The 17798-nt window shown below is 44.3% G+C and overlaps 1 protein-coding gene across 1 annotated transcript in view; it reads left to right on the top strand.

Moving 5' to 3' along the window:
• Dnhd1 (dynein heavy chain domain 1) overlaps nucleotides 1-17798 on the top strand; it is a 71614-nt gene that overhangs the window by 46888 nt on the left and 6928 nt on the right. Inside the window, exons 27-40 of the mRNA XM_021167320.3 lie at nucleotides 122-330; nucleotides 550-754; nucleotides 830-932; nucleotides 3755-3904; nucleotides 4141-4323; nucleotides 4434-4865; nucleotides 5034-5496; nucleotides 7746-8045; nucleotides 8254-8406; nucleotides 8586-8764; nucleotides 8886-9851; nucleotides 10045-10231; nucleotides 10431-10544; nucleotides 10632-10830. Coding sequence (XP_021022979.1) covers nucleotides 122-330; nucleotides 550-754; nucleotides 830-932; nucleotides 3755-3904; nucleotides 4141-4323; nucleotides 4434-4865; nucleotides 5034-5496; nucleotides 7746-8045; nucleotides 8254-8406; nucleotides 8586-8764; nucleotides 8886-9851; nucleotides 10045-10231; nucleotides 10431-10544; nucleotides 10632-10830 — 3843 coding nt within the window. The remainder of the gene's footprint in view (nucleotides 1-121; nucleotides 331-549; nucleotides 755-829; nucleotides 933-3754; nucleotides 3905-4140; nucleotides 4324-4433; nucleotides 4866-5033; nucleotides 5497-7745; nucleotides 8046-8253; nucleotides 8407-8585; nucleotides 8765-8885; nucleotides 9852-10044; nucleotides 10232-10430; nucleotides 10545-10631; nucleotides 10831-17798) is intronic.

Genomic DNA, 17798 nt, shown 5'->3' with positions numbered 1-17798 from the left:
AAAAGACAAGAGAAAAAGCTATAAGCTGGCATGAGGGCTAAAGGGTCAGATTTGGAACAAGTGTCTAGACATGTAAACTGGTCTGGAGGATGATGACAGCTGTGTCCTCCCTGACTTCCAGGTTTTACCAGCAAGTGTGTAACAACCTCCACATGTTCTTCATGGTGGGAGATAACGAAGCCCAAAATCAGCTGCCCCCTACCCTTTTCCTGAATCTCCTTCAATTGACCATTGCCAGTATTGAACGCTATGAACCCTGGGACCAAGCTTCTCTGGTCAGGATCGCTCAATTCCGCCTGGAGAATGATCACAGTCTACCTCTTGATGATGGTGAGCCACTTTTCATTTGTTCTGACTACTCATCCCAACTGATGAGTGAGAGTTCCTGCCCAGGGTGGTCTCATCTTCTTGATCTGATATCTCACTCTTCTTCTCTCCTTGCTTTCTGACTGACATTTTCTACTTTCCTTCCTGAACTGAGAGCAGATCTTTTCCTTTCTCATTGCCATCCAATCCTACAAGGCCACACCAAAACTATATCCATTTCAGGTTCCTTGAAGTGCCCAGATTTCAAGCACTTAATTCCCAATGTGGCCAACATCATGGCTCGCATCCATGTTTCATCTGCCTGTTACCATAAACACATGTGCCCTGCATTGCCACTTGTCACCCCCAAGACCTTCCAGGACTTCTTGGATATGTTCCGGCAGCAACAGCAGCAGATGATCCTGCAGATGAGGATGAGGGCCAGTCGGTAAGTGGCCCTACCCTTGCAGTTCACTTCCTTCTTATCTTCTGAGTCCACTTAAGAGGTCTATTGTGTTTCTAGCATTCAGACTGCCTTGAAGACTCTGAGGCTGATGGTTGAGAGGCACAGTACCCAAACCAACCTGCTCAGTGACTTGGAAACGCAGCTAAAAGGCTCCTACAAAGTAAGAGGAAGAAGACTGTGAGATTTACATAGTTGTATCAAGACAAGAGGATGAAAAGGGGGCCTGGGGAATTCTCATTTCTTTTAGAGTCTTCTTCTCCTTGGTGGATCTCTTTAATTCCTGCTGCCTCTCCTGTTAGAGCCCAGGGCCCAAAGTTTCCCATGATGCAGCTCAGACTAGATTGACTTTTGTAACACAGAAATCTCAAGTATCTGCCCTTGGATGCCTTTAGTGTCGTTACTCAGTTTGGTATGTCCCCAAGATCCTTGGATTTCTTATCCTCTTCAGTGGAACTCATGACAGCCATCTGTCCCCCACCCCGTCTACTACTTTGTTTTGTATCTTTCTTCCAAAAGAAAAGAGAAAAAAAAAAAAAAAGGAGGGGAGGCAAATGTATAAGACTGTACTGAACAATGAGAAAATGTAGATGAGTATGGAGATAGAGGGACATATACACTCTAGCAAAGAAACAGAATCATATTTAAATGGTGTGCTACACATCAATGTCCCGAATCTCTTTAGTCAGCCTCTGCTGCTAGTTGTTTCTCAGAACCATCTCCTTCCCTCCATTTCTAATACTTGCTTCACTTCCCTGTTTCCACTTGACTGTTACCCCAAATACAGTTCCTTTCTGGCCCAAACATCAATCATTTTGCTTTTCTATGAAGAGCCAATCACTTTTGAATAAATAAGCCTCTCATGGCTTGCTAAAAGTAGAGGGCAGGAGCTGTTATACCTTCACCAGCCAAATACTCCACTTGAGGTTATTTGCACAAAGTAGTGGATTTTGTTTTTTAATACAATGGCTTTTGAAATAACACTTTGTTTTAGTTTCTGTTGCATAAAACTTTGAAAAAGGCCCAGGACTGACTACTGAGAAGTGAACTAGTGTCCCATTCTGAATTAGGTAATCTCTTCAATTTTCAAGTAAGCTTTCAGGCCTTGCATGTCCGCATACCTCTTTATACCAATGTGAGCAGGGCTAGCTCCCAATGTTTTATGTTTTCTATCATGTGCTATGTAAATTGTGGCCCATAGAGTTCTCAAGATGCTTGTGCTCTCTTCCTATGCTAGTCATCCTATGGTGGCCACATTAGACCTCAAGACACAGATGAATTCTAAAATGGGGACTGGGGGTAGTAGAAAGTTCAAAGTAAATAGGAGTCCCCTTTCTCTTATATCCTAAATTCTACTGTCTTGCTTTTGGTCCTATGTTTTCTCAAAATAATTAATACCATGAATAATTGATCTGATTGAGGAGGCCTCCTATTCCTTAATTCCTTATATTACACCATAATATAGCAAGCTCTAAATATAGATGAGACATCCATAATCTCTGGGGCTATCCTGTTAGATCTCTTGGCAATTCACTCAATGGTCCTAATAATGAATTGTTCCTGTGTTTCCTACCCCCCAAAATTGTACTACTATTCCCTTAATCATCTAAGCCAAGACCCTAAAATCATTCTGTTCTCCTCCATTTTTCTCCTTTCTCATATTCAATTAGTTCATTTATTCATTGATATCACCAACAAAATTAATTGAACTCTATAACTTTTCCCAGGTCCTCAACATTTATGTCTGTATTTGTGTTTATACCTGCATGTAAATTGATGGGTAGATAAAAACATATATACATTCCTTGCACAGAAAGAAGCTCTCCATTCTGATTTACTGATGAGAAAACAGAGATCCAAAGAAGCTAAAGGACTTGTCTGTGCAATTTCAGTTATTAATATTTTGACAGAGAGAATCTAGATATACCATGAAATTTTTTCCAGAGAGGGGAGGAAAGGGGAGAAGGGAAGGGTGTAGCAAGGGCGGGGAGAGAAGAAGAGGTCCCAGTATGAGATGTATAGGATTAGGCGGTGTTCGAAAACATTCCTATAAAATGTGATACAAGTTTATGAAAGATAAAGTACACAAAAGTTTTTCTCTGAGGTAAGATTTGGACAGGCATACAGGGGAGTGGAGGGGAAGAGTGGACTGGTGCACCAGCCTGAATGAAGGCACAGAGACTAGAGAATACACAGCACACTGGAGGAAGCCAAAGGTAGTAATGGCTGAAGACAATAGTGCTCAGGGAAAACAAAACAAAACAAGGAACATGGAGAGATGTGGCTACAAAGGCAAGTGTTAAGACACAAAGACAATGAGATTCAGTTAAGAAAACCAATTAGGCTGCAATGTAGTGAATGGCTGGAAGGTAAATGAGAAGTGAAACCAAGGTACCAATTAGAAAAGGAGTATGGCTCAGGAGAGAGATTCTGACTGTCAGCAGACATGGAACGGGAATTGGGATAAGAAACCCTCTGGAGGTATAATGGAAAGGTCTATAAAGTGATCTAGGGTTGAGAAAATAAAGGGGATGGAGCAAAGGGTAACAACAAGATTTCTTCTGTGACTAATCTGAGTATATTCTGTCAAAGTTCTTTGGAAAAAGGACACAGAGAATGGAGTAAGATAGCTCAGGAGACATGAACATATTCATCTGGGAGACATAGAGTTGGAGGGGCTTACAAAAGGCTGAAGTAGATGGATACATAGTATAGGACTGGGAAAGAAATGTGGAAAAAGAGATTTGAGTTTTTAGAATACTGATACAGTAAAGTAAAACACTACATAATACAACAAGTCAAAGCCATAAGATTAGAGGACATGCAGAAGGGTAGGATGAGAAGAAATGGGAGCCTGAAAACTTTTATTAAGGAAGTATTTTAGGAGGTGGCAAAAGAAGAGACAGAGAGATCTGATGTCATGAAATGGGGTAGTCTCAGATAGCCCAGGGAATGGAGCTGCAAGATCTGGGCCTCTGTTCACAGAGTGTTGGTATATATCAAGGCCAACTCGAGCAATCCAAGATCATGTATAGGCAGAAGATGGTAGAATGCCAACATCAGGAGAGCCTCATTGAGAATCTGGTCAAGCAGCATGATGCCCTAAAGGCTCAACAGGAGGTTTTCCTGGAGCAGGTAGGTTCTTCCTGCTACCTAGCCTACTGTAGAGAGGACAACAACTCATAGGATACCCAGAGGACAGAATGGGGTGGCTAATAGTTAGGGTTCCTGCCAGGGAGGCCAAGGTGATAGGGTGGCTTGGGAATGGACCTTCATGAGGACCCTTAAGAGAGGTGAGTTCTCTTGGAAACATCCTGAAGAATGGACAGAGCATCGCACGGTCTATGCAGCATGCATCTGTTCTCATTTAGATGGGCAAGGCATTTGTAGGTCCTTTGAGCCAGCTGCGGGTGGCTGACTTTGAGGAGATAAGGAGCTATCGAGCCCCACCAGAATCTGTAGTCAAGGTGACAGATGCATTGTGTGACCTGTTCCACCAAGAGACGGGCTGGTCCAGTGCCAAGCAGCTGTTATGTACTGAAGACTTTTATCAGGTAGGGAAGATGAGGCATCATAAAGGGAGAGGGGTGGTATAAAGAGAGGCCTATTGAGTCAAGGTCAAGGGCACCCATATCTTCTCTCCCCTTAACACATGTCCTCCCAGGAGCTGGTATTCTTTCCCAAGGAGAAGCTGACAGACTCAGAGTTGGTCAAGTTAAATGAAGCTCTAAGGGCTCCAGGTATGAGTGATGCAGCCTTGAGGTCAGTAAGCATTCCTGCAGCAAACCTGGCAGTCTGGCTCTGGGCGGTCCTGCGCTATGGGTTGGCACAACGCCGAGGATTGCCCACTGGCCTGCTGCTGCGGCAGGTAGATGCAACACTGGCTCGGGAGCAGGCACGCCTTGGCCAGTTCCAGTTTCAGGCCCATGATCTGCTGGAGCAAACTCGGTCTTTGGCTAAAAGGCTAGAAGCTGCCCAAGTCAGTCATAACCATGTAGTGGAGACCCTCAATCAGGCACAATGTGGAAACTTTCAGAAATGGCCCATGAAGTCCGCACTGCTCACGCCCATGCACATGTGGACAACACAGCTCCAGGTAACAAGCCCATACATCCCATATGTTTTACTTCCAGTTCATTTTATACCCCTCTTCTCCATACTTCCCCTCTGTATTGTACCTGCTCCCCTCAGGTAACCCCTGACTGCCCTTCCACATGCCCCCCACCTCATCCCTACTCATGCTTTGGTCACTTGTCCACACTAGAAGTTGCAGGAGCAAGCTAAGACTGTGTTTGGAGATGCACTCTTGTGCTCAGCTGCCATCATCTATCTGGGTCCCTTCCCACCACAGCGGCGCCAAGAACTGCTAGAAAAGTGGCTATCTCTGTGTCAGGGCTCTGAGGAAGCCCTAGACCCAGATGATGTGGCACAGGCACTGAGGCAGAAATCTGTTGGGGTACCAAAGAACCCTCTGCTGCCCACACGTACTCCCTTCAGTATTTTGACCTTGCTGAGCTATGGATCTGAACAGCACCAGTGGGATCGAGACCTGAAGCCCCAAGCAAAGTCAGCCCGTCTGCTAGGCCTGCTGCTGCGAAGCCACATCCATTTCAGCAGTTCCCGTTGGCCTCTGCTGATTGACCCCAGCAACCAGGCCATCATGTGGTTGAATCCACTACCTCCAAAAAAGAACAGGTCGTTGGAACCATCTCCCAAAGAGAGCAGAGGTAGGCACAGATAATGGATGGTACTGAGCTTCTTGGGACTCTGAGCCCCCAACACTCAGCTTCCTGTGGTTTGCCCTTCCATGGTGAAGAGACTGACTTTTTGTGGCTAAACTATATTATTTTACCAGCATAAACCACATTAATAAATGGTCCCATTTACCAGTTTTGTGTGGTTGGTTTTAGCTCATGCTAAAATGACCCTAAATCTACATAGCTGACCAAGCCATGATCTTCCACTTCTCCAGCCTACTCAACACCACAGGAAATCTTACTTACAACTAAAGCTTACAGTTTGCGGTAATATTTATTACCCAAATTCATGAAATATTGAGAAATTCCTTGAAGATATTTTTATCTGCCTGTATCTGTGCCACATCCTCTGGGTCCAATATAGAGGGGAAAGATTTGGCTAAGTTTGAATCAGGGGCCTATCTGAATAGATAGAGTATTGGCACGAACATTTCCTAGAAAAAGGGAATGAATCCATTTGTAAAAGAAGGAGTTTGGCAGTTGAATAGATGAGAGGGAAATTCTAGCCTTCTATGGACCTAGGGCCATTATAGAAATAATGAACTTCAAGACCTTGAAATAAGATCATTCTTTTCCTTCTATGAGTGAGCTATAAGTCCCATGACAGTCATCTTTTAGGAGACAGAGTAGAGGGCATAGATAAACAGTTGGGGGGATTATATGAAAGAGGCAGTTACAGAGCCACAAACTAAGGAATACCTAAAATTCTAGTCACCAGGGGATGTAAGTGACAAAGACAGATCTCCTTTTAGAGCCTTTGGAGGGAAGATGGCTTTGCTGGCACACTGATTTTAGACTTCTGGTCTCCACAACTCTTGAGAGAATATTAGTTTAAGACACTAAATTTATGGAAAGTTGCTATGGTCATCCCAGAAATTAATCCATACATCATAGTTGCAGGATGTGCACCACCCAGATAGCATGTCAAAATTACTACTGGCAATTTATGTCTCTTCTGTCAGGAAAGCAAAAGATTTTCAGAAGTGTTGGGCAGAACTTTTGTCCCTGTGATTTTTTTTCAAGTTGGGGATTGTAGGAAAGCATTGTACCATCAAGCCACATCCTCAGCCGTTAACCTTTGCCCTCTGGTAGGCCTCCCATGTGGAAAGGCTCAGATGTACCAAAGGTTACTAATCAATGCATCTTAAGGGAAGCTATTAATCTGAATTATCTCAGTGAGCTCAAGCTAATCCAATGAGCCCTTCAGAGAAGAAAGGAGGAAAGAAAACACAGAGAGATTAGAAGGCCAGGGAGCAGTCAACAAACTATTGTTGACTTGAGATGGATGGGGATGACATGTCAGTTGTGGGAAGGAAATAAACACTGTGAAAATCCAGTAGGAGCCAGGCTTAGCAGTACACACCTATGCACTCAGCTACTCAAGAAGCCACAGCATGAGGGTGGCTTGGGCCCAACAGTGTGAGGACAGTTTGGGGAACAAAATGAGATCGTATCTTAAACAAACAACAAATAGTCCACTAAACCTGATGGAGGACCTCCAGTCCCAGATGACCATGCTGTGCTGGACCACTAGCCTTTAATACTTAGGGATAATAAATGGCAGCGTTAACTTCTTAAATTTGCAGTAATTTTTTAGCAAAACAAAATGAATGCAACAAACGGTAGGCCTGGCAGCCTCCACTTGTATGAAAGCCATGTAAGAAAACAAACATTTATCTTGTCTTGAAGGAGAGGAGCATTGGGAATAGCTGTTCTCATACCACCTTGTATGGTTCCAGCACCCCAGCCATGACTTGTCTAGTGTGATAATTTACAGTCCTTCAATTACAAGTCATTGCTTTCAGTTTCCATATCAAGGAGGACAATTTTCAGTTGTTACAGCCAGAATAGCTTATGTTTAAAAAAAAAAGATGGGGGGGGGGTGTTACTGACTCCTCTAATCAACTTATAGAAAGGGCAGAAATGGATAAAATTTCAGAGATGACTAGTTCTTCTTGGGGGCTAGTCTAACTTCAAAGTAATATTGTCAACCAGCATTTACTGTTTTCCATGTACTGGCTCAAACTGTGTGTATCATCACAGTAAATCTTCAGAAAAACTCTATGAGGTCATTACTAATATCAACTGAGTCACTTAAGCAGCTTTCCTAAACTGTCTTCCTTAGACTCCATACATGAACCCTCTCCTTGGGTGATCAGGACTCCTCAAAATCCCAGTTCCTACTCTAAGAAGCACTCTTTTACAACTTTCCACCCCAGAAAAGTACTCTGTGCCAAACCAAGATAGTGGGAATAACACAGAAGATGAACTGGAAGATGAGAACAATGAAGAGGAAGATGAGGCCAATGAGCAAAGAAAAGAGCAGAAAGCAGAGGAAAACAAGATTGAGGGAGAGAACGAGCAGGAAGTACAAGAAACAGAAAAAGAGAATGAGCCAGAGAACTCAAGCTCACACTCAAGTCTCCCTTCTGAGACTCAGTCTCTGCCCTCCTGCCTCACTGTGCTCTCAGGCACTGACCCAGAGTTGGGTCCCCAGCTCCTGGAGGCAGCTGCCAATGGTGAGAGCTACAGCCCCCATTTTCTTTCCTGATTCCCTGACCCCACAATCCTTTCATGCCCATTCTGACCTCAGCTCTGATCATGTATCTCACTGTGTTGAAGAATCTTGATAGAGCCCTCTTATAAACCCAGAGAAACAGATCTTGTGCTAGAACTGGATGGCGTGGTGCTGGTGTATGGATAGGTTGATTTTTTCCCCCTTCACAGGCTTGCCTGTGCTCTTGACCAATGTGGAGCTGAGCCTAGGGTGCCAAGAACTTCAATGGCTGCTGTCAAAGAAGAATCTGAGTCCACCCTCCGTGCAGCCTGGCTTCTGTCTCTTTCTGAGCACTACCTTTCCCATCCATGCTTTGAGCCGAGGTGAGACCAGAGTAAGTTACTGGCATAGCTTTGTAGACATACTAGGCCCCTAGAATCATCCCTAAGGAGCCTTTCATTCAACTAGGCCCAGAGAGAAGAACTATGACAGAGCCACATTCCCCGTCTATTCTATCCTTGACTCTGACATGGGTAAATTAGTATTTTCCATGTGACCCAAGTACTAGGTTTTGAATTGCTGAAAGGGTTGAATGTTCTGGATCTGGGTCTGAACATGGAAATACTAGAAGAACAAATGCTGCATGAAATCCTGTGCAGAGAGCGCCCTGAGCTTGAAACCCGCTGGCAAGATCTCAAAATCAGAGCAGCAGATACCTATGAAGCTATGAAGGCTGATGAGGTGCATGGGGGCCCAGTCTGTGGGTGGGATAAACATTGGTAAGGTTCAAGTATAGAGCTAAAGATGATGTTTGGGGACCATCACAAAGGTGCAGGTCCATCCAACAAATTACCACATTTAGGAACAGTTGCTGGTGACATTGCTACGTCAGAACCAAAAGCGTCAGAAACCATCCAAGTTTTTGAGAAAAATGGTGAGGACTCAGGCAAAGATATGTCAACTGAATGCTCAAATGGAAGAGCTAGAAGACCAGAAGCAGGAGGTGGTGGCATTGTGGGCACCCTACCGGCCCGTAGCTTATCATGGAATGGCTATGGTAGAAGCTCTAAGCCCTCTACAGAACCTTCTGCCATCTTTCTGTATGACGTCAGAGAATTGGTTGGCAGTCATCAGGCGGGCTATAGACAGCATGAAGCCATATGACAGTTATCGTGGAGAAGACTTGCCCAGCCATCTGCTACGGTTGAAAATACACCTGGCCCGCCAGCTGCTGACCAACACTGTGGTTGCCCTAGGCTTGATCCAAACACCCTTGGTGGGTGCCTTCGGTGCTTTGGCCATGCTGCAAGTGACAAAGAAGACACCAAAGCTAGAGAGATTGGCATTATGGCCTGGACTGTCAGCCTCTCCCAGCTCAGGTCACAACATGCAGATCCCTGGTGTGGTTAGGCCAGCCTGGCTAAGTTCAAGAGCCTGGGAAGAATGTGGAGCATTGGAACTGTTGCCCCCATTTGCAGGGCTGTGTGAATCCCTGGCAGGTCAATCTGGTGTGTGGCAGGATTACCTGTCACTATCATCCACTGTGCTAGGTCCTGCACCTGGTCCTAATTCTGAGCCACTTAGCCTCTTCCAGAAGCTGATTCTGTGGCGGGTACTGCGACCAGATTGCCTGGCAGGTGCCTTAGCAGACCTCACCACCAGCCTATTAGGTCGGCCACTAGATGAAAACCTGGGTGCTCCTACCATGATCTTTGAACATATTCAGCCTACTCAGCCCATACTGATCTTGCTGCCACCACCTGGCCACCCTACAGCCACCCTGCATCCTGTGACTGTTATCCGGAAACTGGCTGCCAATCACGAAAAGGTTTGGATCTAGTTACTTGGCCCAGAGTGTGTGGGCTTCTGTGGGCTGTGATAGAGTGGGGGTGGGGGGTGCTGTCCCAGCATTTCTTATGTTAATTACATGGACACTTTAGGATTATTGTGGCATAACTGAGTCTATCAAATCACCCCAAGATCACCTTGAGTCACTCTGTCACCTTTCTATTGGTTCCCAGCCTCAGAAGCATCTACATGTGATAGCACTGGGCTCGGAAGACTGGGATCCTGTATCAACTGTAGTCAACACTCTATGCCAGGCTATGCTCCAGGGGCACTGGCTAGTGCTAGATAACTGTCATTTGATGCCCTTTTGGCCAAGAGAGCTCTTACAGCCATTGCAGGGACTGCTGGATAGAGCCAGGGGTAAGGATACTGCCTTGGGATGGCTTGGGATACCCTACACTTGGTCCTAAGGCTTTCATGGCTGATCTCCAAGTTCAAAGCCTATCCCTTTGGCCTTGTGACTGATTCCTGTTGCTCCAGTCTTGAATATGACCCCTGAACTTGTGGGTCAATCCATTTATTACCAGAGGACTTATTTCAGCCCCTTATCTGACTTTAGTGGTCTCAGACTCTGAACTGCTAGCTGAACCAGAAAGCAGGAGTGTGGTCACTGTCCATAGAGATTTCCGTCTTTGGCTGATTGTGCCTACTGAGGCCAGTACTTCCTTGCCAGGTGGGAAGCATCCCCTAACAAGCTATCAAGTCCAAGAGAGGGAGAGTAACTACAGCTTGCTGACTCGGCACTCTACTTCCTCCACAGGGATGCTGACCCAGAGCTCCATGCCTGTTTTCTGGAATCAGTCCTTAGAACTGGGCCGGATCTTGATCGACAGTTTGGATTCCCAGCAAGGACTCTGCACACAACCTCTCACCCAGACACTGCCTTTATTCTTCTTGCATGGTATCCTACTACACAGACAGCTCTATGGTTTAAAGCTGCAAGCACACAGGGGGCGCTGGTGAGTGATCCACCAGTCCCATTCAGTCATCCAGCAAACACTGGGTATCTTTCACATGACCTCTGAAGAGTGAAGGCAAGGAAGTCTTCTTCAAAGACTTTATCTGCCATCTCACTTTTAACCAACCAAGCCTTAAAAGCAGAGCAAATTGGGTAGACACTGGGCTTTTTGAGCAGAGGGTATGACTTTAGTGTGACTGATGTGCACATGTAAGGGATGGACTAGAGAAAGGTGAAGTTTATCACACTTGGCTTTTAGGACCATGGCAAGAGGCCTGAAGTTATTCTGCAGACATCAGGAAGCCACTGAGGGAGTTTTAAATATGAGAGGATACTTGATTCTGTCTGCTGAAAGCATTACCCAGGCTGCGATGTGAAGAACAAACAGGAGGCGGGACTGGAGGAAAGAGCAGGGTTTTGTTGTTGTTGTTGTTTTAATTTATTTTTATTAGATATTTTCTTCATTTACATTTCAAATGCTATCCCCAAAGCCCTCTATACCCTCCCCCTGCCCTATTCCCCAACCCTCCCTCTTCCTGACCCTGGCATTCCCCTGTACTGGGGCATATGATCGTCGCAAGACCAAGGGCCTCTCCTCCCATTGATGACCGACTAGGCCATCCTTTGCTACATATGCAACTAGAGACACAGCTGGGGTGGGGCGTTACTTGTTAGTTCATATTGTTGTTCTTCCTATAGGGTTGCAGGCAGACCCCTTTAGCTCCTTGGGTACTTTCTCTAGCTCCTCCATTGGGGGCCCTGTGCTCCATCCAATAGATGACTGTGAACATCTACTTCTGTATTTGCCAGGCACTGGCATAGCCTCACAAGAGATAGCTATATCAGGGTCCTGTCAGAAAAATCTTGCTGGCATATGCAATAGTGTCTGGGTTTGGTGGCTGTTTATGGGATGGATCCCTGGGTGGAGCAGTCTCTGTATGGTCCTTCCTTCTGTCTCAGCTCCAAACTTTGTCTCTGTAACTCCTTCCATGGGTATTATGTTCCCCATTCTAAGAAGGAATGAAGTCACCCGCCAGCTACCCACGACCCCCGCCGCAGGATTTTGGGACTGCTGGTGAGTGGAACACAGCTTCTGCTCCAGTCCAATCACGCGGGACCTGAGACTGCTCTGGTTGGGGAGAGAGAAATCCGGCCCACACAGGGCCACAACCCTCTTCCGGTCAGAAAAGCACCTGAGCAGCTGGGGCGCAGGGTCTGCTGACACTCACCAGCTACCCACAACACCCACCACAGGATCTTAAGACTTCTGGTGAGGGGAGCACAGCTTCTGCTCCAATCCAATTGCGCGGGACCTGAGACTGCATTAGTTAGGGAAGCAGAAACCGGCCTGAGTAGGGCCACAGGCCTCACCCGGCCGGATCAGCGCCAGGGTAGCGGGAGCGCAGGGTTGCCTGACACCCGCCAGCTACCCACGACCCCCGCCGCAGGATTTTGGGACTGCTGGTGAGTGGAACACAGCTTCTGCTCCAGTCCAATCACGCGGGACCTGAGACTGCTCTGGTTGGGGAGAGAGAAATCCGGCCCACACAGGGCCACAAGCCTCTTCCGGTCAGAAAAGCACCTGAGCAGCTGGGGCGCAGGGTCTGCTGACACTCGCCAACTGCCCACAACACCCGCCACAGGATCTTAAGACTTCTGGTGAGGGGAGCACAGCTTCTGCTCCAATCCAATTGCGCGGGACCTGAGACTGCATTAGTTAGGGAAGCAGAAACCAGCCTGAGTAGGGCCACAGGCCTCACCCGGCCGGATCAGCGCCAGGGTAGCGGGAGCGCAGGGTTGCCTGACACCCGCCAGCTACCCACGACCCCCGCCGCAGGATTTTGGGACTGCTGGTGAGTGGAACACAGCTTCTGCTCCAATCTTTAAATAGTGACAACGATAACAACTAACCCCAGAGATTACCAGATGGCGAAAGGTAAACGTAATAATCTTACTAACAGAAACCAAGACCACTCACCATCATCAGAACCCAGCACCCCCACTTCACCCAGTCCAGGGCACCCCAACACACCGGAAAAGCTAGACACGGATTTAAAAGCATATCTCCTGATGATGATAGAGGACTTCAAGAAGGACGTTAATAACACACTTAAAGAAATGCAGGAGAACACTGCTAAAAAGGAAGAAGACAATAAAGAGGAAGCACAAAAATCCCTTAAAGAATTGCAGGAGAACACTGCTAAAGAGTTACAAATCCTTAAAGAAAAACATGATAACATAATCAAACAGGTAGAAGTCCTTACAGAAAAACAGGAAAACACATCCAAACAGATGATGGAAATGAACAAAACCATACTAGACCTAAAAAGGGAAGTAGACACAATAAAGAAAACCCAAAATGAGGCAACACTGGAGATAGAAACCCTAGGAAAGAAATCTGGAACCATAGATGCAAGCATCAGCAACAGAATACAAGAGATGGAAGAGAGAATCTCAGGTGCAGAAGATTCCATAGAGAACATCGGCACAACAATCAAGGAAAATGTAAAATGCAAAAAGATCCTAACTCAAAACATCCAAGAAATCCAGGACGCATTGAGAAGACCAAACCTACGGATAATAGGAGTGGATGAGAATGAAGATTTTCAACTCAAAGGACCAGCGAACATCTTCAACAAAATTATAGAAGAAAACTTCCCAAATCTAAAGAAAGAGATGCCCATGAACATACAAGAAGCCTACAGAACTCCAAATAGACTGGATCAGAAAAGAAATACCTCCCGACACATAATAATCAGAGCAACAAATGCTCTAAATAAAGATAGAATACTAAAAGCAGTAAGAGAAAAAGGCCAAGTAACATATAAAGGCAAGCCTATCAGAATTACACCAGATTTTTCACCAGAGACTATGAAAGCCAGAAGATCCTGGACAGATGTTATACAGACACTAAAAGAACACAAATTCCAGCCCAGGCTACTATACCCAGCCAAACTCTCAATTAACATAGATGGAGAAACCAAAGTATTCCACGACAAAACCAAATTCACACATTATCTCTCCACGAATCCAGCCCTTCAAAGGATAATAACAGAAAAAAACCAATACAAGGACAGGAACCACGCCCTAGAAACAACAAGAAGGTAATCCCTCAACAAACCTAAAAGAAGACAGCCACAAGAACAAAATGCCAACTTTAACATCAAAAATAACAGGAAACACCAATTTCTTTTCCTTAATATCTCTTAATATCAATGGACTCAACTCCCCGATAAAAAGACATAGACTAACAAACTGGCTACACAAACAAGACCCAACATTTTGCTGCTTACAGGAAACTCATCTCAGAGAAAAGGATAGACACTACCTCAGAATGAAAGGCTGGAAAACAATTCTCCAAGCAAATGGCATGAAGAAACAAGCTGGAGTAGCCATTCTAATATCTGATAAGATTGACTTCCAACCCAAAGTCATTAAAAAAGACAGGGAGGGACACTTCATACTCATCAAAGGTAAAATCCTCCAAGAGGAACTATCAATCCTGAATATCTATGCTCCAAATACAAAGGCAGCCACATTCATTAAAGAAACTTTAGTAAATCTCAAAGCACACATTGCACCTCATACAATAATAGTGGGAGACTTCAACACACCACTTTCACCAATGGACAGATCATGGAAACAGAAACTAAACAGGGACACAGTGAAACTAAGAGAAATTATGAATCAAATGGATCTGGCAGATATCTACAGAACATTCTATCCTAAAACAAAAGGATATACCTTCTTCTCAGCACCTCATGGTACCTTCTCCAAAATTGACCACATAATTGGTCACAAAACAGGCCTCAACAGATATAAAAATATTGAAATTGTCCCATGCATCCTATCAGATCACCATGGACTAAGGCTGATCTTCAATAACAAAATAAATAATAGAAAGCCCACCTTCACGTGGAAACTGAACAACACTCTTCTCAATGATACCTTGGTCAAGGAAGGAATAAGGAAAGAAATTAAGGACTTTTTAGAGTTCAATGAAAATGAAGCCACAACATACCCAAACTTATGGGACGCAATGAAAGCATTTTTAAGAGGAAAACTCATAGCTCTGAGTGCCTCCAAAAGGAAACTAGAGAGAGCACACATTAGCAGCTTGACAACACACCTAAAAGCACTAGAACAAAAGGAAGCAAATTCACCCAAGAGGAGTAGACGGCAGGAAATAATCAAACTCAGGGGTGAAATCAACCAAGTGGAAACAAGAAAAACTATTCAAAGAATCAACCAATCAAGGAGCTGGTTCTTTGAGAAAATCAACAAGATAGATAAACCCTTAGCCAGACTCACTAGAGGGCACAGGGAAAGCATCCTAATTAACAAAATCAGAAATGAAAAAGGAGACATAACAACAGATCCTGAAGACATCCAAAACACCATCAGATCCTTCTACCAAAGGCTATACTCAACAAAACTGGAGAACCTGGATGAAATGGACAAGTTCCTAGACAGATACCAGGTACCAAAGTTGAATCAAGATCAGGTTAATGATCTAAACAGCCCTATATCCCCCAAAGAAATAGAAGCAGTCATTAATAGTCTCCCAACTAAAAAAAGCCCAGGACCAGATGGGTTTAGTGCAGAGTTCTATCAGACCTTCAAAGAAGATCTAATCCCAGTTCTTCACAAACTATTCCACAAAATAGAAACAGAAGGTACTCTACCCAACTCATTCTATGAAGCCACAATTACTCTGATACCTAAACCACAAAAAGACCCAACAAAGATAGAAAACTTCAGACCAATATCCCTTATGAATATTGATGCAAAAATCCTCAATAAAGTTCTTGCTAACCGAATCCAAGAACACATCAAAACAATCATCCATCCTGACCAAGTAGGTTTCATCCCAGGGATGCAGGGATGGTTCAATATACGGAAATCCATCAACGTAATCCAGTATATAAACAAACTCAAAGATAAAAACCACATGGTCATCTCCTTAGATGCGGAAAAAGCATTTGACAAGATCCAACACCCATTCATGATAAAAGTCTTGGAAAGATCAGGAATTCAAGGCCCATACCTAAACATGATAAAAGCAATCTACAGCAAACCAGTAGCCAACATCAAAGTAAATGGTGAGAAGCTTGAAGCAATCCCTCTAAAATCAGGGACTAGACAAGGCTGTCCACTTTCTCCATACCTATTCAACATTGTACTTGAAGTCCTAGCCAGAGCAATTCGACAACAAAAGGAGATCAAAGGGATACAAATTGGAAAAGAGGAAGTCAAAATATCACTTTTTGCAGATGATATGATAGTATATATAAGTGACCCTAAAAATTCCACCAGAGAACTCCTAAGCCTGATAAACAGCTTCGGTGAAGTAGCTGGATATAAAATTAACTCAAACAAATCAATGGCCTTTCTCTACACAAAGAATAAACAGGCTGAGAAAGAAATTAGGGAAACAACACCCTTCTCAATAGTCACAAATAATATAAAATATCTTGGCGTGACTCTAACTAAGGAAGTGAAAGATCTGTATAATAAAAACTTCAAGTCTCTGAAGAAAGAAATTATAGAAGATCTCAGAAGATGGAAAGATCTCCCATGCTCATGGATTGGCAGGATCAACATTGTAAAAATGGCTATCTTGCCAAAAGCAATCTACAGATTCAATGCAATCCCCATCAAAATTCCAAATCAATTCTTCAACGAATTAGAAAGTGCAATCTGCAAATTCATCTGGAATAACAAAAAACCTAGGATAGCAAAAACTCTTCTCAAGGATAAAAGAACCTCTGGTGGAATCACCATGCCGGACCTAAAGCTCTACTACAGAGCAATTGTGATAAAAACTGCATGGTACTGGTATAGTGACAGACAAATAGACCAATGGAATAGAATTGAAGACCCAGAAATGAACCCACACACCTATGGTCACTTGATCTTCGACAAGGGAGCTAAAAACATCCAGTGGAAGAAAGACAGCATTTTCAACAAATGGTGCTGGCACAACTGGTTGTTAACATGTAGAAGAATGCGAATAGATCCATTCCTATCTCCTTGTACTAAGGTCAAGTCTAAGTGGATCAAGGAACTTCACATAAAACCAGAGACACTGAAACTTATAGAGGAGAAAGTGGGGAAAAGCCTTGAAGATATGGGCACAGGGGAAAAATTCCTGAATAGAACAGTAATGGCTTGTGCTGTAAGATCGAGAATTGACAAGTGGGACCTCATGAAACTACAAAGCTTCTGCAAGGCTAAAGACACCATCAATAAGACAAAAAAACCACCAACAGATTGGGAAAGGATCTTCACCTATCCTAAATCAGATAAGGGACTAATATCCAATATATATAAAGAACTCAAGAAGGTGGACTCCAGAAAGTCAAATAACCCCATTAAAAAATGGGGCTCAGAACTGAACAAAGAATTCTCACCTGAGGAATACCGAATGGCAGAGAAGCACCTGAAAAAATGTTCAACATCCTTAATCATCAGGGAAATGCAAATCAAAACAACCCTGAGATTCCACCTCACACCAGTCAGAATGGCTAAGATCAAAAATTCAGGTGACAGCAGATGCTGGCGAGGATGTGGAGAAAGAGGAACACTCCTCCATTGTTGGTGGGATTGCAAGCTTGTACAACCACTCTGGAAATCAGTCTGGCGGTTCCTCAGAAAATTGGACATAGTACTACCGGAGGATCCAGCAATACCTCTCCTGGGCATATATCCAGAAGATGTCCCAACCGGTAAAAAGGACACATGCTCCACTATGTTCATAGCAGCCCTATTTATAATAGCCAGAAGCTGGAAAGAACCCAGATGTCCCTCAACAGAGGAATGGATACAGAAATTATGGTACATTTACACAATGGAGTACTACTCAGCTATTAAAAAGAATGAATTTATGAAATTCCTAGCCAAATGGATGGACCTGGAGGGCATCATCCTGAGTGAAGTAACACAATCACAAAAGAACTCACACAATAT

The sequence above is a fragment of the Mus caroli genome, unplaced genomic scaffold (genome assembly GCF_978045245.1).
Source record: "Mus caroli unplaced genomic scaffold, Mus_caroli_1 scaffold_8, whole genome shotgun sequence".
In the NCBI taxonomy this organism is placed as follows: domain Eukaryota; kingdom Metazoa; phylum Chordata; class Mammalia; order Rodentia; family Muridae; genus Mus; species Mus caroli.
This window is presented reverse-complemented; position numbering and strand designations above follow the sequence as displayed.